The sequence below is a fragment of the Lasioglossum baleicum genome, chromosome 5, assembly GCF_051020765.1.
Source record: "Lasioglossum baleicum chromosome 5, iyLasBale1, whole genome shotgun sequence".
Lineage (NCBI taxonomy): Eukaryota > Metazoa > Arthropoda > Insecta > Hymenoptera > Halictidae > Lasioglossum > Lasioglossum baleicum.
Window position 1 is genome coordinate 9,672,460 of NC_134933.1, and position 26,165 is coordinate 9,698,624.

The 26,165-nt window shown below is 41.6% G+C and overlaps 1 protein-coding gene across 5 annotated transcripts; it reads left to right on the forward strand.

The window, feature by feature from the left end:
• Positions 1-89: 89 nt before the first annotated feature.
• Positions 90-18,770, forward strand: LOC143208753 (uncharacterized). Of its 5 annotated transcripts, none has more exons than XM_076423496.1 (12): positions 90-224; positions 11,390-11,591; positions 12,155-12,373; positions 12,435-12,597; positions 12,667-12,788; positions 12,932-13,176; positions 13,452-13,588; positions 14,174-14,339; positions 14,427-14,541; positions 14,628-14,787; positions 15,128-15,255; positions 15,312-18,769. In XM_076423496.1, the coding sequence occupies exons 2-12, from the start codon at positions 11,513-11,515 to the stop codon at positions 15,359-15,361; spliced, it is 1,584 nt and encodes a 527-aa protein (XP_076279611.1). In that variant the 5' UTR covers positions 90-224; positions 11,390-11,512; the 3' UTR covers positions 15,362-18,769. The 5 variants fall into 5 exon arrangements, with proteins under 5 accessions (XP_076279611.1, XP_076279612.1, XP_076279609.1 ...); XM_076423497.1 differs by having other exon boundaries at positions 91-224; positions 11,475-11,591; positions 15,312-18,770; XM_076423494.1 differs by having other exon boundaries at positions 98-224; positions 10,791-11,591.
• The last annotated feature ends 7,395 nt before the right edge of the window (positions 18,771-26,165 follow it).

A 26,165-nucleotide genomic window follows, 5' to 3' on the forward strand; every position in this document is an offset into this window, starting at 1 on the left:
GACAAACACCACTGGTTTCTCTTGTGAAAGATCACCACACCGTACCTCACCGATGTACGGCCACCGTGCAGGAAAATTCCAACGGCACAAGCACGGCCCTAAAGCCTCTCCAGCTCCGGGCTGAGAACACCCACGAACCTCGAGAGCGCCTCCGGCCTCCCTGCTATTCGCCTATTGACCGGACGCCATCTTGCACCGTCCACAGCGACATCTTACAACCAACGGTTCAACCCGCTTCTCAACGCCACTGCTTCTTCTGCGATTCTGCTCGATCAACCCTTCCGTTCGATACCCGGTTTTTATTTAGGGGTATTCTGGTTTCGAATCTCTTCTTCTGCTAGTGATCGCCTGCGAAATCACTAACCGCGATTCAGAATCACGCTCACGGTCCTGATTTTAAATTCATCCACGCTGTGATTTTTTTTTAATCTAGAGAAATTTCCTCATACTTTCATTTTTCAATTAGCTCTTTTTTTAAAGAATAATTTCGGTTAGTTCTTTTAAAGAATAATTTCAATTAGTTCTTTTTTTAAAGGATAATCTCAATTCGTTCTCGTTTTAAATACGTCAATCGGCTTGCATTAAAATATCTGCATAGAACATAAATTTAAAATTAAGTTGCCTTTTCTGTATGCAACGGAAATTTACTTCATTTAAAGATCAAAATAAATAATATTCAATTTTTTATTCCGTACCATATTTTAATAATAATTAATTCTTCCTCTCGATTTCGAAATCGTAATATTTATTTCAATTTAAAAGGTATAAGAGTAAAGACAATTTCTTTTATTTTTATGTACGTATACCTATGCTATGTATAAAGTTTTACAAAATACCAATGTATTACATATACTTAACAATTCTAGGAAACGCAAATGATAGTTTGAGAAACTTCCTACAAATCTAATTTTGCACATTTATTTATTGGTACTTGAACTATATGTGTGATTTTTTTTATGTAGAAATAATCACGATTACAGGAGTTACATATTTTTTCATAGAGCATGACTGAACGGAAACAAAATATGAAGTTGTTTATTAATCCGCATGAATGTAATTATGGTTCGAACCAGAAGAAATTTAGTCTTGATTATAATCAATATATGAAGAACCAGAATACTACCTTAAACATTTTCGTTTGGGAATGGTTTTAAGAATTTGTTTCAATATGTTATTTCAAGCATAACTGTGAGTTTATAAATTGTACTGTGAGTGCTAGTTACTTTTTATTTAAAATATTGTTTTATTTTGAGAATGTGGACTGGTTTTTAAAAATGAATGACTATAATTATAAAGTAGTTCGTTTAATGTTTTGTTCATTTTTGCATTGGCGTATGTAGATACTTTTTATTACTGTTTGCAATTCTTCTTAACCATACTAAAAGAGTGAAGATATTTTTTATTCTTCTTTACGATGCAAATGGGTTAATGATGAGTATGCTGGTCTTGATTTTGCTATTTTAAGTAAAGTTTGGATAGAGCAAAGCATTGTAATTTTAAGACATTTTGGGGTAAGACATTAATTAACACATTCGTTCCGGATGATGCCTATATGTGGTCTCCAGATTCTTCAAAATTGTGTCTTTAAGTAAATAGACAAAATACAACATAATAAATTAACTAAAAACGGCATTTTCAATAGGAATATCGCCGCGATTTTGGTCAAGTGTTACCAACAGCAGATACAGTAGATCGTTTCCTCGCGCTGCGCCGGAAGGAGCGAGCGTGACTCGATGACCGCATCCGGCTTGAAATAGAGATTGTCTCACGATAGTAGAAACAAAACTAATATAGAAAAGCAATGATGAAACCCGTCGTTACATAAGCCCGAACACGAGATTATCAATGAACGAATGTGAACGGTATTAATTGAATGCGCGGTCCGACCTGAACCGAAGAAAGTCGGCCCTCGCGTGATAGATCGGCAACGACGCTTGATCACGAACGACATCGAGCGTGACAAATAAATTGCAGCATGGTAAATTCGAATGAGATTGTTTTATCGTCTGGAAAGTCAAGTTCTACGTTGCGAAAGCGACTGGACTTGTTTTCCTCTCATGCTGAAATAGTAAACACGGCTGAACCTTTAATACTATTGAACCGCCTGAATGTAACGGTATCTTTTCTTGAAATTGTTTGGGAAGCAGAATTTAGTCGAACTGCAAAACGTTCAAAATGTATCTTTAATTCAATTCACTGAAGAAACGTAAAAATTAGCCTGTAACAAAGACCATTCGATCGACAATTCTGCTTAAAATAATCCAACGGCCAGATCCTAAAAGCTTTTCTGTTACATCATAGTTGAATTGAACGTAGCAACCAACAATATCTTTCTTGAAGTTGTTTGGGACGCAGAATTCAGTCGATCCGCGAATCAACAAATTTTCTGCATCGTTCAAAATGTTTTGATTCAATTCAGTTACATCACTGTCGAATTGAACGTAGCAACGAACAATATTCTTCCTGAAGTTGTTCGGGACGCAGAATTTAGTCGAACCGCGAGTCAACAAATTTTCTGTGTCATTCAAAATGATCTCCTAATCAAATTCGTCGAAGAAACAAGCTGAAAGTAGCGTCTGGCGAAGCTGTGGACGTAGAAGACCGTTTAAGAAGTCTCCTATAAAATGGTTCCGCTCGTGTCGACGAGATCCTAGAACTTTCCCGTGGGATCATGGCCAGGTGGAAATGGCCATCGAGCAAGATCGCGGTTCAGAGGATGATCTTGCTGGCGATGATCGGCGTGATGTCCTACGGGATATTCAGGGGTCACCAGGAGTATGAAAAGGAGGTTAATATTCGTTATCGGTTGTTCGCGACAGCCCATGAACACCATTAGCGAGAACGATGTCGGTCGAGCGGCTATTAACCGGACAATTAAGTCCACCGGGAAACAAACAATTCAAAGTACACTCGGCCAGTCCCGAATTCCTTCGCGGTCATCGTCGAACGTGGAAGCGAGAGCTATTATGCGAGCCTCGTAAATCACCGTTCGATTTAATTGTTCGGTGGAGCGGTCGGGAATGACTCTCGGACACTATCATTAATTCAGCGCGTCGACACCGCTCATTAGGGAGCACATTGATCGTGTAAAATCTTTCACATAAAAGGTCTCGGTTTAATGCGTCCGCGCGGGCCCCGGCGAGATTTATGGCAGCCGGTGTACTATTAATTACCGCACCGTTCGATTACGCTTCTGCGAGTTTGATACACAGAATTCTGAGCGCGCGTTCGCCTGTAAAATCTGCAACATTGTTATTGCACCGGATAATGAGTGACGTGGCGCGCAACACGCGATAACGCGTTTCGTATTCGAGCGGCGACGCTACTATTCGAACGTTCCTCGGAACGACAGATTAATAATGATGCGACGCGTGCAAACTCGCGGCCGAGAGTTTAGCATTAATTAGTGACGCGGTCGCGAAAAGTCGCTTTCCAATCGAGCGAACGTCACGCGAGCAATATACGCGCCAGTGACCCACATTGCAACGGGTGTGATGCTCTTTCTGAAAATTTCTCGGAGGCTTCAGAAATAATCGAAGCACGCTAGAAGCTGCGGATGTTCATCGAAAGAGGTCCGGAAACAGGCTTCTTACGTTAATGTAGAATATCGTGCATAGAAGCTTAAAGATTCTTATTTATTGCTCTGACACAATTTTCTTCACAACGAATATAAACGTATTGATTTCTATGCTCGTGTCGTTATGGAATGCATCATTAAGGGTATAATTAATTTCTCACATGACTTTACACTGTGCAATGTCTGCAATTATAATGAAGAATTTGATTGACGTTGGAAATATGTAGAATATATAAAATAGGTACGGAGCTTTTTCGAAAGACGTCTCTGGATTCGCGGAAATATAATTTCACCGGGAAATAAATCATAGCAGGCTCTAGAATAGGGACCGATGCGTCAACCAGACAGCAAGGCGACTCGATTAATTTCCACGCAGCGCGGAAGCGTTCGCGAATGTCCACCGCTATTCCGATATCCATCTTATCGTCTCCGACGTACATTTCTCCGGTTTTTTCTCTCCCTAACCGAGTTCCCCGGGGGAGAAAAACCGATTATCCCACTGCGATTCTGCGTATATTAATCGTCCTTTACCGCTACGAATCCCGCTAGAAGCTCGACACACGCCGGAAAGAGATCGGCGAACACCTAGATCGGAATCAAACGCGTCGAATAACAGAAATCATTTCTTCGAGGAACGGTTAAATACCGCATGCGGTGATTCTGCGATCGCCCCGTGTATCCTGAACAAGTAGCAAAGAGGCGAAACGGAGCAGTCTAGTGAGCTTTAACGGCTCAGGTGGGTCCCGGTGTGGCCCGATCTCTCATCTTTCCGCGATTCTTACGTTTCTACCGGAAATACAGTGACTCCCATTAATATTCGGATGCTCTAAAAAAATTATAACTCTTTTAATATTAGACTATACGGCTTGAACGTTTTTAAGAAGTTAGAGCAATTAGTTTACCACAAGATGTGAAGAGATGTTTTTTCAAAAATTGCCATTGGTCGGAATTGTAGAAAAATACTAAAAGGTCCATTTTCTCTGCAATTCCGACAATTTGTTCTAACTTGTCAAAAAAATTCAATTCGTATGGTCCAATATTAAAAAGTTTGGTTAGTTTTATTTTTGTTTATTTTGTGAGAATATAGGATTCATAGCCATCGCTTGATGAACTCACGCACTCGTGATAGCGGCTGTTACCGTTAACAAATGTTGAAAAAATCGAGTTTCGGCTAGGAAATATTGTTTTTTCGAGCGAAATGCAGGGTTCAGCAAGCGTCAGAGGTGTAAGCTCGCTGTCTAGTGGGCTGGTGGACGTCCGAGGGACGTCCGTCGGCTGGTAAAAGGATTTAGAAAGGTAAACAGGACCAGGGAGTCGTTTGAGCGGGCTGTAAACAGGTCGTTTGACACGCAACGACGACCCCGGGCGTGTTTAGAACAGGAAACTTTAATTACTCCGGCGAAACGAGCCCCGCGTTCTCCTGATACGGCAACCGTCTGACCTTGTAACTCTTTTCTCGCCGAAGGTGACCGAGTACATGAACTCTTTGGAGTATCGTCGGGCGAGAGAGGCCAGCCAGGACTACCACGTGCAGAAAATGAAGACGAGCCAGCGTCTGTTCACCTCGAACGATCCACCTCCGCCCGCCGACGATCAAAAATGAGAAAAAAAACGCGCTTTGTCAATATTTTCGTTCCGACGCATTCTATTTTTACTCCCGGCATCTCTTTCTTCTCCGGCGCCCGGTGTGTTGTTTCGATCATTTAGGGGAATTAAATTCTTAACGATGTTGTTTCTATTCTCTTATCATGTATTTTTTTAAAAAACTCAAAACATGATGATTCCTAATTACTAGACAGCGGATCTTTATGCATTTATAGCAAAATTGAGTAGATGAAATTCGAAATTGTTGGAAAATTTTAAAAATTGAAGATGTCAATATATGATTTCTCCTCTTTTTATCTTTCATTTCTTGCAATCACTGCAGACAATTTTTATTTTGCATAAAGATCCACAGTCTACTAATTACTTTAACGCTAATCGTACCACCACCGGTCTAATGACTGTTTTCACATTTTTTACTTTATAATTATTAAAGTTACAAGGATGAGATTCCATTATACAGGATGTGGCCGGGCGGGTGGTGCAACCTGGGAGGGGATGATTCTGCATGTAAACATAAGTGGAAAAGAAGGAATGTCATTTTTTTATTTGACGCCTTGTTTTGTCGTTAGCAGCAAATATACGTGCTATTGATAGGAATCGTCTGACGCGTCTGATCATGACCAACCGATTCTACTTCCTGCTTATACAGAAGCACGCGAACCCGACGGATCTCTTCTCGAAAACGAGGCGTCAAACGAGAAAATGTTATTCCTTTCTTTCGACTGATTTTTACATGTAGAATCATCCCCTGCCCGGTTGTACCACCCGTCCGGCCACACCCTGCATATATAGAAATTATTCAATAAATTTCTTCATTCAAGCACGCATTGTTGTAAAAATTGCGAGAAATTGAAAAAGAATTCTTGAAGTTTTTACAAAACAATGTATACCAGTCGCATATTGTGCTCGGAACGGTTAGCGTTGACACGACTGTTTGAAAAGGGTATTTAATTAAAAATATAACAGTAAGTTGCAAACACAGTCTTACATAAATACATTTAAAGTTTAGTATTGCTTTCAATGCAGGAGCACATACGCGATGTTTTAAAGATTTTCAATTTCTGAATTAAATCCCCCTGAATGATCGAAATATCACAGTGTGCGACGGGTAACATTTCTCCGGGGTTTCGAGAGTTCGAAGCAGGACGCCCGCGCGAGCGTCGTGACCTTCTGTTAGTATTGAACTAACATTAGTATTGTCGGTGTGTAGCAATTACCGGCGCCGAAGGTAAGTTTCATTAGAGGCTTATCAGATTTTAGGCGCGCGCGCGGAGAGCCGATCACGAGAATCAGATTTAACCAGACGGTCCCTTGTGCGTCATCGAAGCCCCTCTTGCATCTCTCCGAACACCGTAAACAATTCGCATCGTGCGAGGACGAGACGGTGGCCGGCCCTGACGGCGAATAAAAACATTGCATAATTACTTGATCCCGTCCGTGTCTTTGCTTTGTGGACCATATTTTGACGGTTTGATCGCGCGCTGTTATTTTTGATAATGCTTTCGAACCGGTGTATTTTTAAGACAAGTCCGCGTCGGTGGAGGCCGAGGGAGCGTCTTAGCAAACTGCTCGCACGGAATATTACTTTCCGCAGATATATGGCGAACGTAACTTCTCCCGGAATGTTGTGTACACTATCTGTCAACGTAGTTATCTGTATTTACATGCCTAGTTTATCTCTGTGTAAACGACTTCGGTGTTTCATAACACGTGAGACGGATTTCGGAAGTGGATGAGGAACTAAACGAGCTTCTGCCAGGTGAATTGTAGACATTTTCATACTCGGAAGGCGAATGATCATTAATTGTCCAGCAATTGTTTTAAACATACTTTTAGTGGAATATTATACATATAGATTCGTTGGTCTACGTATTGTACCCAATTGAAATTGATTCACCGATTTTTACGAAAATAATTTATTGACAGTCCCAAAGTTTTGCACCTTTCGTGGGTGGTTTGGGTCGATTTTGTTCATGACTGATTTATTGTTCTATGCTTACAATCTTAATCCTTTGTACTCGGAGCCATTATAACTGGAAAATTAAAAATTTCTTCGGATCTATTGGGTTGGCAAGAAAGTAATTTCGGTATTTTAAGATGAAATAGAGAGCCAAATTCTTTATTCAAGCAATGAACTGTAATGAACAAGATATTTCCCTTTTGTTCGATGATCTCTTGCCAAAATAATAAATAAGAAAATATTTTATCCATTAACGTTCATCGCTTGAATAAAGAAATTTATTTTACCGTAAAATACCGAAATTACATTCTTGCCAACCCAATAGAATATTTCCATTCTCTATGATTTTAAAAATTTTATGGATATGAAATTGGTATAATACCTAAATGTGTAGTAATTGCATTTCATAATGTAAACAATATTTTGAACAATAGTACAGCAATTTTCATTGGTGCCTCAGAGGGGACAACCGAGTGCAGAAGGTTAATACTCGTAAATTATAAATATTATCAAGGACACGTAAACCTAGTGTTAAAGGGAAAAATAAATATTGTCAAGATAGAAATTTAGTGAAATTTCGCTCCGGACATAAACGACCCGGGTCGCCCACGGAAAGTCGCCTACTTTAAACTGCTCCAAGCTGTTACTGCTACAAATTCGTAAAATACAGGCGACTGATTAGCAATCAAAGGCTGACCGCGCGCCACGATATGCGCAGCGCGAAGTCCACAAATGGACTAACTTATGCGCGCGTAATTAACGACGCTACGGATGATTCAGCGCATACCGCGATGATGCAACGGCGGCGTCGTTTGCGAATGGGGAAACTAGAATTTTGGCGATAAGAGGACTGGTACAAGTGTAATCCTCTCACGTGAGTGACGAGGAGACAATGGCCGTCGCTTTTGTAGGAACTCGGATAATTTTCAACGGCTATCTGACCGGGGGTATCGTGAACGTAAGGTCAGGGTGGACATGATATTTCCTGTATCGGGCTGCTTGCAACAAAGGAACAAAGCAGCGGGCAAAGTACGCGAAGCGTGTAACTAGCCGCTTCGGTTTAAAAGAAGATGACCGGGCGTGCGCGCGCGTCGTTTGATCGTCAACAAGATCCCAACGATCCGTTTAATTGCTCCATGGTTTCGTCGACCCACTGATCATGCGTTTCGTCGATGCAACAATGATGCAGCTTTGGAATATTTTAATCGATTGTTCGCGAACGTTCTCGGTCAACTGGCATTGATAGCCGTCGAGATTGCATACCATATTACACCGTACGCGGCAATGAATACTTATCTGGATTGGCGGCGCGCAGTTACGCACATTTTTTTATGCCTTCTGATACGTGCTATGATTTATGATAGTGTGCCGCCGATTTCCGAGAGAGAGCAGGCTCGAGAATCACGCTCGAGCAGAACCGCCGTTTCTGACAATTCGGAGAAAGTAACTATTTAGTGAAGTTTCAAAATTTACTGCGAAAATTGCTATAATTTCATTCCTGTACTTTTGGTATTTTCAACATTGCGTTTTAAAGATGCACCCACACATGGGAATTCTTCAACAAAGTTATTTTTTGGATGCATAGTACCAAAAGAATTAAGTAATTTAAAAAATATATTAAAAAAAAAATTTTTTAAAACCACGCTTATATTAAAATGCACTAAAAAGGAGAAAATAATTTTTTTAGACATTAGTGACTATTAATAGAAGCGTGGAGCACTAAACTATATTGACGTAATCTTCGTGGGCGTTCCACGCTTTTATTTACAGTCACTAATGTCTCAAAAAAATTATTTTCTCCTTTTTAGTGCATCTTAATATAAGCGTGGTTTTGACAAGTTTTTTAAAAATATATTGTTTTATTTTCTACTTTTTAGTCTTTTTTAAATGGAACGCAAGATATAGTAATACTGTTATGAAATAGTAAGATACACATAGAAGCGCAAGATATGGAAATACGCGAGATAGAATGAGGGGATGACTCCGAGAGTCTCTTTATGGAGTCCAAAATTGTACGAAATGGAACTGAATGAACGGAACACTAGATTGACACGAGCTCCTTCGGTACGAAGTGGGTCAGTGGAGTGGGAACGCGTAGTGGAGTAGGGTGCGCTGGCGCGCGGAATGGGGATCGCTAAACGTGATGACGTACTACCGAGCGTCGCGCGGCGAAGCGTGACAGTTAATATTAAAATTTTTTTCTCCTAGACGCACAGTTTAAAAAATTTTTTTTTTTTTTTAAATTGCTTTGTCATCCAGTTCTGAGCTATGTTTAAAGTTTCAAGTCTCTAGCTCATCAGGAAGTGGTTTAAAATTCGATTACAAGATTTGACGCATACAACAACGACAATGACAACATCGACAACTCGGCAAGCTAATATAAGCGTGGTAAAAATAGTCACTTTCGGATCAGTTTCAAAAAATTACAATTTAATTAATACATTGGATCGAGTCGTAAATAGTCTCCGCTTTACTTCGCCGAAATATCAACCAGGTAAACGGTGTAAAAGTTGTGTATTCACCGTTTATGTACTATGTTCGCCACTATTTGCCATTACTTTGTTGTCATTTATGAGGCGGTCCGAATGAGTCATTAGAATGACAAACGCTTCATTACAATTTGTGGTTAAAGATGGAACTTATCTGTGACTCAACCTAATGCATATTCAGTATCCATTTTTACTAAATCCATATTCTAGATGTCATTTAAATAAAATGTTATTTTTAACATAAATAAGTATTAATATATTATACGATTGTGAACGGAATAAAGTAGCGAATTCTACCACGAAGACAGCAGAAAGACACCTGTATCCATATTCTAGACGAATTGACATTCTATTTGAATGAGATGAGTCATTCTTAGCAGAAACAAGTATTAATATTTTGTACGATTGTGAATAAAATAAAGTAACGAATTCCAATACGAAGACAGCACCTGTAATCGTCTAATCGGAAGCGAAGGATACCGGATACCCGTTGCGAAACGTGGAACGTTCGTTCTGAACACTTTTGAAACACAGTGGCTGGTTTTCGTGAACGGAAAAGCATAATTTGATCGATAAAATCGTGAGCGTGAATCCGCGACGTTGTACCTTGGCAACTGTCCTGTAACGATGTAACGAGAAAGGATAGTTGCATAATTTGGAGCCGGCGCGGTGTGGCGAGTTACGCGACCCACTTGTTTCGTCCACGTGGCCTGTTTTTCTGCTGGCTTTTTATCTCTCGCAGATCAGTAAACAATCTGCCACTAGGTATTGCACGATGATCTCATTGGTTCCCATTAAATCGTTCACTTTACTATATATTCATTGCTGATATTATCCTCCCATTGAAGGAGAAACATTTAAATGTTGCCTCGTCATACAAACGTGGCAAACGTCCTTTAGATAAACTGTGAGAAAATTGTGGGTGCTACGAGAAACAAAAATGTCTATATGTAACAATACAATTTGACTGTAAAAATTTTTTTATATCCTTCACTCTATTAGATTTTCGTTGCTGAAATTGTTCTGTCATTGAGAAAGAGACATTTAAATGTTGCCTCGTCGTATGTCCTGTCGTAAACCTGTCAAACGTCCATTGGATAAATTGTGGGTGTTACAATGAACAAAAATATCTATATGTAATATTGCAATTTGGTTGTAGATTTTTTCGGCAAGGCAAAAGGAGAGCAATCGGTGAACAGTTACGAGCACAGTCGGAATACTTCGGTGTTCTACACAGAATATTTCCGTAATAACATCAGCCAGTGATTTAAGACCTCGTAAACTTCGAAAACGACGAAAGTCGTTAATAAACAAGCTGAGTTATTACACAGGAGCCCGCTGGGAGCGCGTAACTGGCAGATATGTGACAACTGTGCAAACAGTTGTACCCGAAGAGGTCGAATTGCTCGACAACCGAGCAGAATCGCGATATAAACCCGAACAAGTCGATGTAACGTCAGTCGGCCTATCGATTGCGCCATTGGAATATTAAATTAACTAAATGTTTACCGCGCGACAACATCTCTCCGATAATCTCTCATCATTGACGTCTTCTTAATCGAAAGATTCGACATTGTGAAACAGAATTTTCATGCCTGGTTTCACCGGGTTTTCGCGTGACGGCTTTATTTCGAACCGGGAAATGGGAAAATATTGACAGTGTTTGCACACGCGATAAAATTGTTTGCGATGCGTGAGGAGGTTCTGGTGCAAACGAGACTCATTATTCGAGCCAATTAAACTCGTTTTCGGCCGCAGACGAATGTCACACACACGAAGACACGTTAATTAAAGCCGGAGATCCAGACTGAGGGGAGGAAGGTTTATGTGCTGTTCTTCGCAGATCGTTGAATCGAATGGAAGATCGCGGTTCCCTTCAAGATGCCCGTCGACAATAGAAAGAGCGTCAGCATCAGCGTTGTCAGCGATAAGTTGCCGCACGAGAGTGGAAATGATACAAGTATGTGGATTATGCTTCTTCTATCATAAAAGTTCATCGATCCTCGGGTGGATCTTAAAATAATTGCATCGAAGATTCTCGGTTTATCATCCACTTTCGTTTTCTGCTTTAATTCCATCGATTCTCTCTCGGTTATCCAATGACCGGTTTCATATTCTTCATTTTATGATTATTGAAATTACGTAGTCGTATACATGATTGACTCGATAAATCTTTTCATCCAAGTACAAATTGTGATAAAAATTGCACGAGATCTAAATAAATAGAGCCCTGTTCTCTGTTCATCATCCATTCTGTCGTTTATAATGTCACATTTTAATTATGTCAACACTGACTCTACCACTGCCAGTCAAAAACTCATATTCTTTATATTCTTCATTCCATAATTATTGAAATTACGAGGTTGCATACATAAAAATTGATTCGATAAATTTTTCCACCCAAGTACATATCGTAATAAAAATTGCAGGAGATCTAAATAAATACAGCCCTGTCACTTTTATAATACGATGTTTGGGAGGGTCAGAACAGAAAATAGCTGCGTTTTACATTGCGTTGTCCAGATGGAGAGGTTCAGCGGCAAGAGCACGCCAACTTCGAAACCGCAATTGCCGCAGCCGGTTACGGAAAGTTCCAGTATCTGCTGCTACTGACTATCATTCCCGTGACCTGGGCGACCAGCATCGACACTTCCAACATTTCGATTATACTACCGTCGGCAGAATGCGATCTACAAATTACGTTCTTCCAAAAAGGGGTCTTGAACGCTGTCACATTTGTAGGTGGGTCTAATTGATCAACCATTTATTGGATTTAGCAATAATGTCTTCGCATGTTTAATAGGAATGGTGTCGAGTGGTTTCCTATGGGGTTACATAGCCGATGTCCAAGGTAGAAGGCCTGTGTTCCTTTATGGGTACTTGGCGGACGGGATTTGCAACGTTCTGTCAGGATTCTCGCAGAACTTTTGGACGCTTGTGTTCTTTAAATTCTTGAGCGGATTTATGTGAGTTGGGGAGTTAGACCTTCGTTAGAACTGATTATTTTTAGTAAGAGAGTAACTTTTTTGCCGCAGTATAAGTGGACCCCATGCTTCCACCATAACGTACTGCTCGGAGTTCTACGGAATCAAAGGAAGAGCAAGGATCCCATTGATCCTTGGTTTCTCCATTACTTTTGGGAACGTCGTGACTGCAGGTAATAGCCTAGAAGACCAATTCAATGGTTTCTTGTTTTGGAGCCTTAACAATCATTCATCTGTTAGGTAGATTGAAGTGTTGCTCTAACTCCAAAATCTTTGTGAACGTAGTAAAAATTTTCGAAATCATTTTTTGTTCCAGCACTAGCATGGGTAGTGGTTCCCCAATCCTGGTCCATAGTCCTGGCAGATGGCAGCTTCGTCTACAACTCCTGGAGGATGTTTCTGTCCCTGTGCGGCGTCCCAATGCTGCTAGGTGTTGTTTGCCTATCCTTATTCCCAGAAAGTCCCAAGTTCTTGATGTCTCAAGGGCGCAACGACGAGGCCTTGGAAGCTTTCCAAATGATTTATCGGCTGAACACCGGTAAACCTGCGGCGGACTATCCGGTAAGTAATTGTGAATCGAAATTTAAACACTGTTGAAACATTCTCCAGATTTTTGCATTAAAAAGTACCTTCTTGATCACGTCGCACATCGGATTTCGTAAATGATCGACTTGGAGAAGATCAATTTCCTCGTTAAACACTGTTGAAAAATTGTCCAGACTTTTTATATTAAAAAGTACCTTTTTTTAATCACGTCGCAACTTGGATTTCGTAAAAGATCGATTTTCCCTCACCGGAGAAGAGAAATTCGTTAACAGAGGCTGTTCTGATTCAAGATTCAAAGTTTGGAGGAGAGGTCCTTACGGAAGCTGTCGACAGGCAACGAGAAAGACACAAAGGCAACAATACTCTCGTATCCTCATTTCCCTCGGCTTTGTTTGATCATCACTATGCAATTCGCAACGATGCTGACGTGAGTGCTTTGTTCTTTCACTTATTTTCTCGAACGAGACGAGTCCACCCACGATTTAACACTCGACGTGTACTCGATGAGTGTTTGCAGTGCCAGCACGTGTTTATTGTCAGTCTCGTCGAGTGTGTCTCCATATAAACAATACCAAATCGATTTACCCAAACCGACAAAAATCGAGAGAACTTTTGGTATGCACACTATTCGATACCCTGTACGTTTTATCTCGCGAAGTTAATTAATTGCACACACAGCTCGTCATAAACGAGATTGGAGAGCGTGCTAGAGCGGTCGTTTAATCGTTGACCGCTCCGTAGACTGTGATCAAGCGTTTATGCTATTTTATCAGCGAACCAGTTCCGTCATCACCAGCGACACGTTCGTTTTATCTGCGTAAACGTTGTCGTTGGCATTGCCGGTGCGAAATGCGTTGACGCTCTCCCGCGATTCTCGACGTCAATCCTGCAGATCGCAAGTTGACGCAATCGTGACAGCAATTATTACACAATTCCGAGACACAACATCAGAATTTTTAATCGTCTTCGCACACTGATGTCCCCGAACGGGGAATTCCTCTCTGCTTTTCAGGATGAACACGATTCGATTATGGCAGCCCCAGCTGTTCACCATATTGGACAATTTCGATTCGGTCAGCTACAATGGGACAACAGAGCGGGATCCATCGTTCTGCGAGATCCTCGATTATTCGACTGCGCAGAAAGCAGCGGAAGTCGAACAGTTAACTTGCACGGACGTAAGAGAGTTTTTCCCCGAATTTTCTTTTCGCAACGTTTACGTATTCGTTCCAGAATTTGCAATCGTAATTTCCTCTCTGGTTTAGATCGTCGTTAGCGAGTCCGTTTACCTGAACACCGTCCTCATATCCACCGCAGGAAGCCTTTTCCTCTTATCGGCCAGCTTCATCTCGCAGGTTGTGAACCACAAGAATCTCCTTTGTGAGTGGCCGCGAGTAAATATTAGAGTAATGTTACGTCCACATTGTTACCGCATCTAAATCGCCGTTTTCTTCGGTTGATTGCAGTTATTTCATACGGAGCCGCGCTATCTTGCATAGTTTACATGATTTGGTCGACGAACACGATGATAACGCTGGCGCTGACCTGCGTCTTCACGGGAATGATGAACACTGCAGTGAACGTCGTCGTCGGGGTGGTCGTCGTGCTTTTCCCGACGTCTCTCAGGTTCGAATTCGAAAAATCACTGCGATATTCAAATTATAACGTAAGGTGGAAGCATCAATTGTTGACCAGTTAAAAAATCATTCAAAAAAAATTCAACGCCAACAACAAGACAATTGTCTCTTATCACTTCGATATTCAAATTATCACATTAAGGTGGATGTACCAATTGTTGACCAGTTAAGAAACATTTTTAAAAAATTTCGACACCAACGACAAGACAATTTTCTCTTATCACTTCGATATTTATTTAACACGTTGAGGTGGAAGCACCAGTTGTTGATCAGTTAAGAAACATTTAAAAAAAATTCAACACCAACGACAAGACAATTTTCTCCTCCAGGACGATGGCAGTGAGTCTGGTGATGTGTTTCGGCAGAGGAGGCTCGATAATAGGCAACATGCTCTTCCCAGTGCTCTTAGAATACGGTTGTCTAGCTCCGATCCTAACTCTATCAATCTTCGTGCTAGGTAAGCTAAAAGTCCTCCTGATCAAAATTCAAAACCATAATTCTGTTCGTTTTCAGTTTGCATCTTGCTAGGGTGTCTGCTGCCTCAGTCCAGAAGGCCGGAGTAATAAAAAGGACAGGTTTCCTTAGAAATTCAAACTTGATTTGAAGTTCTGGCAGTGATTCTCCTTGGAAATCGGAGATGCTTTTCATCTGGAGGAAATATCTGGTAACTGGGCCATCCGAGAATAGATCGGGGGCGAAAGAGCCATAGTTTGCGTCACGATATCGAGTTATCCGGCCAAGGAGTATCTCTCTCTCTCTCTTCCCGGGATACTGATGGATGGTATCCTGGCCTGGCCCGGATTTCACTATGGTTCTCTATAGTTTTTGGCTTCGGTTGGAGATCCGGTCGGCGAACAATCGTTCACTCGCATCGTGCTCGTGTGTTTCAAAATCGCACGGGCTCGTAAAAGCCGTGTGGAAAAGTGGAAAGAAGAAAAGAAAAAGGTTACGGCGGAGTATACACTGACAATAAGATAGTGTGCGCCGGAGGAGAGTTAGTATGTAATGGTGGCTCATCGAAGCGAGAACCACCGACTGGGGAAGAGAATGACGGTTGCACAATGATCGCGAACGGTCGATCGTGGATATTTCGACGGCGCGGCACTGCGCGGTTTTCTGTTCACGGTCAGATCCGAAGCCTCGCCGGAGATCGATACCGATCCGAAACGATGATCGAGCGAGTCGAGGACGATCATCGAGCCACGGCGACTCCTTAAGCGCGTCCGCACGCGGCGAGGCCTTGGGTTTCACTTTCGACACATCCTGGAGAGCCCTGCGCGCAGCCTTCACCCACATGCCCGTTCATCTCGATCCCGTATACACACCTCGGGGTTCGGCTTTCGTGTGGACGACGATTTATCGGCCGCCCGGGATCTCGACACGTCCGCGATGATCGAGTAATTACGCGTGTCCAGAAAAATAGGTATGCGCCCCGGCCCGGCGATCTGCACAATGGGAGAAAGTCAAGGTGCCAGGATTCCGACCGGTCGAGTTCCCTCGCCGAGGTTCGATTGCCCGAACAGACGTATTCTTCCACCTGTCAACCTCGAAATTATCACGTCACGTTCCTTGATTCCGCCGGGGGCTTCCTTGCTGATCAGCAGACTGCGGAGTCCTCACTGAGGAATATCTTACAATTAATGCAGACTACTGGTCAGCGACTCCAAGGAAAATGAATTAACAACTTCAGATGAAATGAATTGTACAAACATTTTTGGTACTCGAGTTCATTCTGGTTAATTGAATAGGTCGCCAATCAGCATTAGAGTGTACAATTTTGTGTATCGCATTGTTCATTTTCAGGACTGTGAGTGTACATTTTGTTTTTATCTTCGAGGCAGCACTGTACAATTTCATTTGGCGTTCATCTTTAGGATAACAAGTGTAGAATTTAATTGATAAGCTTTTTCGGAAAAAATTAAGAAACTATTGTCGATGATTTGTACCATCTGGTTTGACCCATGAAGATAAAGAAAGTTGTTACTTGGAAATAGTACTTCATTAGACTGCCGATCTTTGGGCAGATTTACAAAAGGGACTAATTTCCCTAGCAATGTAGTGACTAGACTGCGGAGCTTTTAAAAATGACTGTGACACAACTCATTTTGGAGATAACTAGATATCGGATCTTTATGCAAAATAAAAATTTTCCACCTGTATTGTAACAAACTGGACTGCAACAGAAATTTATTTTCTTTCAAAATATGTTTAATAGGTTGAAAATAATATAACAGCATCTCTAAATTGTTCCAATATTTTTACTGTTTCAAATAGCGCCTACTAAAATTTTTGTCACAAATGCATGAAATCCGCAGTCTAATAACGAATAACATTAATAATTACTGCTAGCCTTTTTCATAGTTGTTATCGATTCGAAAAATACGGCGTGAAGGAAGAGGCTCACTGTTTTTCTCGTGTCTGGACGACATGATTGGAATTTTTTAGTCACTACTTATACGTAATTGATGAGATAAAAGCTCTGTATCATTCTCTTCGAGTACCATCCTCTTTCTAGAACAGTTCAGAGATCTCCAGCACTAAAACAGTTGCAGTAATCACCTTCACGGCTTTGATAAAGTAACGCACGGGTATTCGCCACCGAGGAATTTAGTCCCATTTCCTCTATTTATTTTTACGTATGCTCTTCTGCTTCGAACGTTCTGCAATTAAAGTGCTCGTGTAAAAGTTATCTTTGGGTCAGCCCCCGGATGAGAATAAAATATTTACGGTGCCGTTGATAGCGTTAATTAACCATAAAGTATCAAATAGATCCACTCTAGCCGGGTATCTCTTCGAGCGGAAAATATTAGCGGCGTTATCGTCTGTATTAACTAAGAATTACAACCTTTAATCTAGAGGCATGGGCTACTTTTCCGAACACGCGCGTGTATATACGACATTATTTCTATATTTCAGTTAATTGAAAACTGTTTTTAGACAAATAAATGCTGGGCTGTGAGTCGATTAACGGAGTCAGTGATTTAATGAATTTGAATATACGCGCGTTGGAACCGATGTAACGTGTACGTATTACACGATGAACATTCAGAGTGCAGTGCGTTTATGCATCTGGTGGTAATCGGGAACGAGCGTCTGCTTACTAGAACTGTCGCTGGAACAGAAAACAAGAGGAGAACCGAATCGTTCGGAATAGCTCCGCATTTTCTTGGCCGTTCCACATATGTACAAGAACAGCGTGGCGCCTAAGACAGCATTCCGAATAAATTGCGGAAGTCGAGCACATGCGTTCCAGAACGCGTGTTACACACTCGAGGAAAAACGTGTTGGCATTGCTCCCCCGTTTTTCCTTCATTCACGCAGCGCCGTTTACTTTGAACAGCTTCACATTGTTAGTCCAATTTAAATATAAATGGCGAGCAAGCGTTGGCTGTTTCACCTGCTCGGAAAATTGTTCTTATTCACAGGCTGCAACAATTTGCTTCTTTTCCTCGCCTCGACGATTCTTTCGGCCACGGCAAGTACGGGCGCTAATAGCGTTTGCGTTCGCATGAAAGTCGCGAGACGTTTTTAATTCGATCCTCTCGGAAATTGATTATATAATCGAAATGTTCCCCTTCATTTTTTACAATAAAAATGTTCTTCTGAGAAATTATGAAGAACAAAGGAGATCTAATTACCGTAACCGTGAAATAATTTGTAGGGGGTGTGAAAACAGTCAACAAATTAGAAGAATTTAAAAATGCGATGATATTATTTTCAACTTATATTGCAATTTATATTGCAGATCAGGTAGAACATTTTTATTTTGCATAAAAATCCGCTGTCTAGTTATTAACTTGAGAACAGCTGTTCTGAATAGTACAAAATATTTGTTGCATTATGAAATTTGTATTCAATAAATTATTAAACGTATTTTTATGCTTTAAGAAAGCACTGAAAGTATTGTACGCGAGGTATTATATCAGTTTTATATCGATAAAATTAAGAAAATCATATAAAATGGAAATATTTCAGGCCGGAAGAGAAATTCAGGTATCAAAAATTAGAATAGCTCTGAGTGCAAAGGGGTAACCCTTTTTTAACTCTATTTTAACTGGAAAATTAAAAATTTCTTTCGACCTAGGATAATTCCAGTCTATATTAATTCTTTTCTTTGTATGAATATGAAATTGATATAATACTTCACAAAATACTTTAATGTTTAGTAATTGATTAAATACTAACATAGTTAGTAATATAAACAATATTTTGAATAATGGTACAACAATTTTTAGTGGCGCCTCAGAGTCGTCACTCGAGTGCAAAGGGTTAATAATAATTAGACAGCGGATCATTATGCAAAATAAAAATGTTTTACCTGAACTGCAATATAAATTGCAATATAAATTGAAAAAAAATATAATCGCATTCTTAAATTCTTCTAAAGTTTTGACTGTTTTCAATTACACCTACTCATTTTTGTCACAAATGCATCGAATCCGCTGTCTATTAATAACTGATCTCCGCAAGAACACGCAGGATTGAAACATTGAAACGCTGCAACGCGAGAACCATTTAACGACCGCGCGAGATCAGAACCTTTTCCCGCCATTCAATTACGACTATGACTAAATCAACCGCGTTTCTTCATCATCCTTTACTTTCCCGGCGTCACTGTAGAGACTTGTGCGAGTGTCGATGAGTCGGAACACGATTTCCTTTCGTTGGATTGGCGAACGAATGAGTGTTTCGCCGATTCGACACAGGAATCGCTTGAATCGTTGTGTTTTATGAAAATGAAAAAAAATATGTCTAGTAAAAAGAGAGCGTTCGAAGAGCGTTGTGCTCGCGTGAGACCGAGATCCGGCGCACTCTAATAAATTCTTTACGGGCGCGAAGACGTCGTATCGCGATTTCACGGCCGCTATTCGCTCGATCGTTTCTTTTCCACGAGAAATAAAACGGTCGCAGCCGTGGGTACGGCCGCCGGCAGCCAGTCGCATCGGAACCGCATCGAGGCCCGATACTGTTAACTCTTCCCGCGAAATCCTCGCGATCAACCGACACATCCGTTGCCGTTCTCCTTCGACAACGATCACGTTTGCTGCCATCCATCCACTGCTTGAATTGTCTACAGAGAGAGCAGCGAAGAAAGTACGTTCCCTGTTGACGCGATTCGTTCCGGCGCGTCTCGGTGCGAAATTGAACACATCAATCGTTGCCACTTCTTGAGAATGGTGCAAATTGAAACGTCTCCAGGAACGCTAAATAATCTTTTTGAGGACTGGAACCAAGTTGGTTTTAACGATTAGAATGTCCACTTTGTAACCGCTGTTGGAAATTTGATGCACGATTTTTTTCAACTGTTTTATCGAACAACAAATGGGGGACAGATTCGAAAAATGTACTCGTATGAATTTTGCATAGACATATAGAGATAGACTGCGCGGCATGAACGAAGCGCTGAAGCCCACAATGGCGGCGTGCGAGAGAGAGAGAGCATTAGCCGGGGTCCATAGCGCTCTCTTTCTAATTGATGTGTCGACACATCATATAGAAAGAGAGCGCTATGGACCCCGGCTAATGCTCTCTCTCTCACTCTTTGTACCGCGCGCCGCCATTGTGGGCTTCAACTCGCCCATAAGACGGCGCAGTCTATCTCTATATATCTATGGAATTTTGTCGCAAATGGTACAAAGTACAAATTGAATCGTCTCTAGGAAAGTTAAATACCTTTTTTGGGGACTGGACCCAAGTTGGTTTCAAAGAATAGAGCATTCACTTCGTAACCGCTGTTGTAAAATTGATGTACGATTTTTTTCAACTGTTTTATCGAACAAAAATGGGGGCCAGTCTGAAAAATGTTCCCGATAATGGTACGAATTACCGTCTCTAGGAAAGTAAAACAATTTTTCTGAAATGGACTTGGATTTGAAAATTGAAGAAATCATGAATGGAATCGGCGCGTTTCATTGAAAATGTCAGTGACCAGCGTCGGTGTTTAAAAGTTGTTCAAAGCCTCGTTGCCTAACAGCGGGTAAACCGCGAATGTTTCAGGTGGAAAGTCAGGGTTACCACCCAAGAGTAACTTCAAGAAATGACAGGAAGGTGTAAAACAAGTGCACCGGTCGAACGGCCGCGTTCAAGCGGTGGCTGCACCCTTTAATCAATCAGTGTGCCGCCACGGTGCGCCGCGACAACTATACCACCCCGGTGGGATTGTCTACAATGTTTTTCCGTTTCCAAAATAATTGCAGGAATAACCGCGGCCATTGAATCGAACTGCGGTCGGAGATCAAAAGTCACCGACGCGACAGTGCCAGTTACAATTAGTTAGCTTCGCTAAGAGACGTTGTAACGAAGCCGAATATTGAAGCTAGTTCGTCTTTGTATCAATTTGCGAGCGTCACGTTCGGTTATACAGGGTGAGTCTCGCAGTCAAATAATTCGTTAAATAATTCGTAAGTTACTTGTACGAAAAAATGTTTCGAACTAAAGTTGCATGTTTTTTTATTACTTTGCTTGTTGATCGAGATATGAGAGTCATCTTCAGTTTTTTAAATGGAATGTCAAATACTGTATGTGCAGTTTTTCTTCCAAACAATTTTTTCGTACAATAAATAACTAGTAATTATAACTCATTCTGTATTTTATGAAAAGCATGCCAGAGCGAAAGGGTTAAATGGATTAGCATGGATACTCTTAAAAATCGCATAACTTTTTTAAAACTAGTCCAAACGACTTGAATTTTTTCAAGATGTTAGACCGACTAGTTTGCTAGAGAATGAGTATACAAAAAATTTTTCTAGGTTATATTTGGGAGGAATAATCGAATATTTTACAAATGTTTTTCGTATCAAATCGATGATTTATTCGTACAACAAATAGCTTACGAGTTATTCGAGATCGTCGCGTTACGAGACTCACCCTGTATTTTCTGAAAAGCATGCCGGAGCGAAAGGGTTAAGTGGATTAGCATTGCGGGTCTGCTCGAGGTCAAAAATAATCGTCGGAAGGTGTGCGGTTTGACTATCGGGCTGCTGCATCCATTCACCCAGATCCAATGTAGCTCGTAGGCGATATGCGGGGCCGCCCGATGCATCATCGCATTACTTTTCATTTATGCGGCAGCCTATGTAAATGAGAGTGTATTATCTAGAGGTATCTACCGCTATGTCGAGGCCCGCTATCCCCATGGGAGCACCGTGCGACTCTTCGCTCCTTACTGTTCTTGTTCGATTCTTTCTTTCCGCCTCGTACCCCTCCCTCGCCTGACTTTCCTCGCTTCCCGTTGGTTCGCGACCTTTTCCTGATCCTTGTCTTTCGTGGTTCCTGCGCTTCTCGTGTTCCTCACCCTCTTTTTCTTCTTCTTCTTCTTCTTCCTCTTCTGCTTCGTATACTTGTGTTCCCGAGACTCCGAGCGACTCTTGTTTTCTTCGCGCTGAACTTTCTTTGCTCGCGAGATTTCCTCGCGAGATTGCGAACGCGCCGAGTTTGCGGTTTCCATCGTCGCTGATTCGGTGGGTGCTCTGTGCAAACTCCGAGCCGAGAGTTATGATTCCCCGGGATTATGCCAGCGTGATTATCGAACGATGTAGAATCGGTATGTAGGCTAAAGTCGAAGTTGATGGTGATTTTAGTTCTTTCGAGATTTGCGATGGTTATCTCGCGTGTTGTGGTGCGTGCTGGTGAGATTGTAGGTTTAGAAAATGTTCTTCGCTAATCGCGCAATTCAGAAAATCGAACAGACCAAAAAAGTTGAAGAATATCGGTGAATTATTTCTAGCTCATCGAAGTTCTTTCATCGGAGTTATTTTGAGCATCGCGAGAGCCACCCACGCGATAATAAGAATTCCAGATCGTGCGGTAATCAAGGCTGTGGAAAGGTGTCAAAGGAAAACGTTCCCGTCGCTCGGGAATGCAAAGAAGACACAATGAGCTGTTTTTATGCAACCGTGTAGACTTTTTGCCGCGACGCCCACGTTCCTCGTCAATCCTGTAATACTTGTCTAGGCCGGATCCAACGATGTCGACTGCCCACGATCCACGACGGCGACGACGTCTCAATTCCATCGTGAACACGGGAAGCCACTTCCGCCGGAGTCAGTGAAACTGAAAATTGCCGCGGGCCGGTGATATTGTTCCAGGATCTATCCGTTTACCTCTTCTCGACTCGTTCTTGCCTCTTTTTCCGATTGTTTCAGATGCGTTGAATATTCACGAAGAATTTTTTCTGGTTCTCAAACCGCCGCGAATTCATTGATTGAACTCTCCCTTTTGCAACAAGCGCTCAAAAAATGATGTACGACTTTTTATATTCATTTTATGGATTAATGTATATACGCAATCCATCGCGAAAGCATCTGTGTAACAAAAAGCAACTCAGCTGTATCAACATAGAGATTTCACCCGTCCAAACAAGCCCAGACGCATGATCGTGCGATTTTTTTCTCGAATCTACAGCGATCCTATTTTTTATATCCATTTTATCTCCAGAGCACCCCTGCTGTGTCAAAGTAGAGTTTTTCACCCTTTGAAACAAGCCCAGACGCATGATCGTGCGATTTTTCTTCACGAAGCTACAGCGATCCTATTTTTTATATCCATTTTATCTCCAGAGCACCCCTGCTGTGTCAAAGCAGAGATTTCACCCTTTGAAACAAGCCCAGATGCACGATCGTCCGATTTTTTTCAGGAAGCTACAGCGATCCTTCGATCTCGATCGCCGAAGTAGTGCGAACATTGGGAGACAACTTGGTTGATCGTTCCATAAACGATTACGCTAAGTATCATTAAGTAAAGAGGATTAACGGCGGCTGATTCTGTCGTCCACGGGGATCGGAAACAGGGAGCGATCGAGGCGCATCGACCCCTAGATCATTGACTCAAGTAAGAGGAATAGAGAGAGGGACGGTGACCTGACTGTGTGTGTCTGGATTTTCGTTTTATTCGATCTTAAGTGAACAGTCACCACCCGTGATCCTCTGCCGCTTTGCTCTAAGCATATTTGACGGTCGCTAGCGAAGCGTGGACAAGAAAGAACTCTCCTTCAGTTTTCACGAGCAGCGAAAATAACACAGGGAACTCGATAGCTTCTGCCGCACTTGTCGAGATTCCCGATTGCTCCTAGTCTTGCGGGGACGCAGCTTCCGGTGACAATGACGAAGCAGTCCCCGTGACAGGTCCTTGAAGACCACCGACGAGCAGTCAAGTGGCAGGCCGAGGGCCAGGATTGTCACCCTGAAGAAGCGACTCAATCCACGACGGATACTGTCCTCGCCGCACCATTGACACACACTCACCAATTAAAACCATTGTTCTATATGAACAATTTTTGTAATGCCATTTTCAATCTCGCGGGATAGATGTGGGATTTATTTAAAGTCCGCGGGGTCCCGCGGGACTAAGGATTTCGTTCTTCAATCTAATGTACAGGGTGAACCACGAATCGTGACCAGTAGAGATTACTCTGTTATTAGCACCCCGATCGAAAATGTTTTTATTAGGTGCAGCATGGTTTCAACAGAGCTTTCACGTGATCATAGCAAATTTTTCGTCAACTCTTTTTTTCATGATTTTTCAAGGCCATCTTCAATTTTTTGCAAATACTCCTATGCTTTCTTTACACCTATTTGTTAGAGGATTTCAAGGTGAATTCGGTAAGTATCATAACATAAAAAAATTGGAAAGAATTGTTTTTTTATATTTTTTATTACAAAGAATTTGCTACAAAACCATTTTCGATCGGACAGCTAATAACAGAGTAATCTCCACTGGTCACGATTTGTGGTTCACCCAGTTTATTTAATAAAGAAACCGATTTTACTTTCATCATAGTAATCAGAATTTATTAACAGAATACAAACAAAATCTAAGTCTACATAAATTTAAATTAACATAAATCTCTTTTTGGAAAAAAATGTGCAGTTGAAATAGGCTTTTTAATGAGTAGGTTATGCGGGACCAAAATATGAACCCTAATATGAACTCAATATCAAGTATGTAGGACTTGTTAATTTCATTTTCGTCATTACTAGACTGCGGATCTTTATGCAAAATAAAAATGTTTTGCATTGATTGTGTGAAGCAGGAACAACATAAAAATTGATTTCATCCCTTAATGACTTCGTTACATTGTTTTGTATTCCACCCAACCAATGTCTAGTCATTACAATAATTAAGAAGTGCTCTGGATAAAAGCGATGTTCTGTTCATACAAGAATGCCGTTGTCTCGAAGAAACTCTTCGCACAGCATCGCTTGCAGATCGACAACTGAATCAAGGACATCAACAGCGATCGACAGTTGAATGAATGACGCTCGTTGTCAACGTTGCACCGTGTCCTGCTCGTCCCCGGCCAGTCATTATACCTGCCGTACGAATGCCTCGTTAATCTCTCTGATCAGCCTATGATGCAACGTTGCCGAGGTTCACGATATCGGAGCGAGAGTTGCTCGATCTCGTTCGATGTTACTTTTCATTTCGATCGGTCGTTCCGCGGATACCGCGAGATTCGAACAGGATGCAATCTAATTTTGCGAGGGGATTGAAACGACCTCGGGGTCAAACTCTCGTTCTCATAGCGTGGTATTTCGTAGGATACACGCGTGTGTGATTGCGGCGAAGATGATAGGAGTCCTTGCATCCGCCGCGGAACGATCGAAGATCGTCAAGTGAACACGATCGATTCGCGTCAAGGAAGGAAATTGGAAGATATAGGGAGTTGTGTGTTAGACTCTCGGCTATTTCCTGAACCTGATTCCTCAGTCTTGTTTTTCGAACTTTAAAAACCGGAGAAAATTTATGAGAAGGGCTCGTTCGACATCGTGAGATCAGTTTGCTTGATTTTGCCAGGCCCGTGAGAAATGATCGATAGCCGAGTGTCTCTAGGATCAGAGTCTAGGTGATGGTGTGGGAACGAGAGCTATCTTTAACAGTAACAGCTATTTAGAGGATTTGTTCAACTCTTCCAATTACTCAGAATCCGCCACAAAAATCGCACGGAGATCCCTGCGTCCTTGATTATCAGGACATGACTGACTCGTCCTCGCGGCAAGGCTCGCGATATTGATCTGTTCTGAAAAGTCACAAGCGTTAATAAAGGATTTTCCCGTGTTGATCTGTCTCCAAAAGGAATTATTATTGTTGTTAACCGCGATTCGGTGAGCCAGTTGCGAACTATGAAAGGTAGCTCAAGGTAGCCTCAGATTACTCTAGAGCAGTTGTCCCCAACCCCCAGTCCGTGGATCAAATTGTACCGGGCCGCCCAAGGAACATTAAATACAATTATTTCAATACAATTAAATTAAAATTATTAAATCAAAACAATCTAAAGTATAAACAATCAACGTCCCCCCCCCCACAGCGGGCCGCGGTAAAATTATCAAACGTTGACCGGTCCGCGGCGATAAAAAGGTTGGGGAGCAC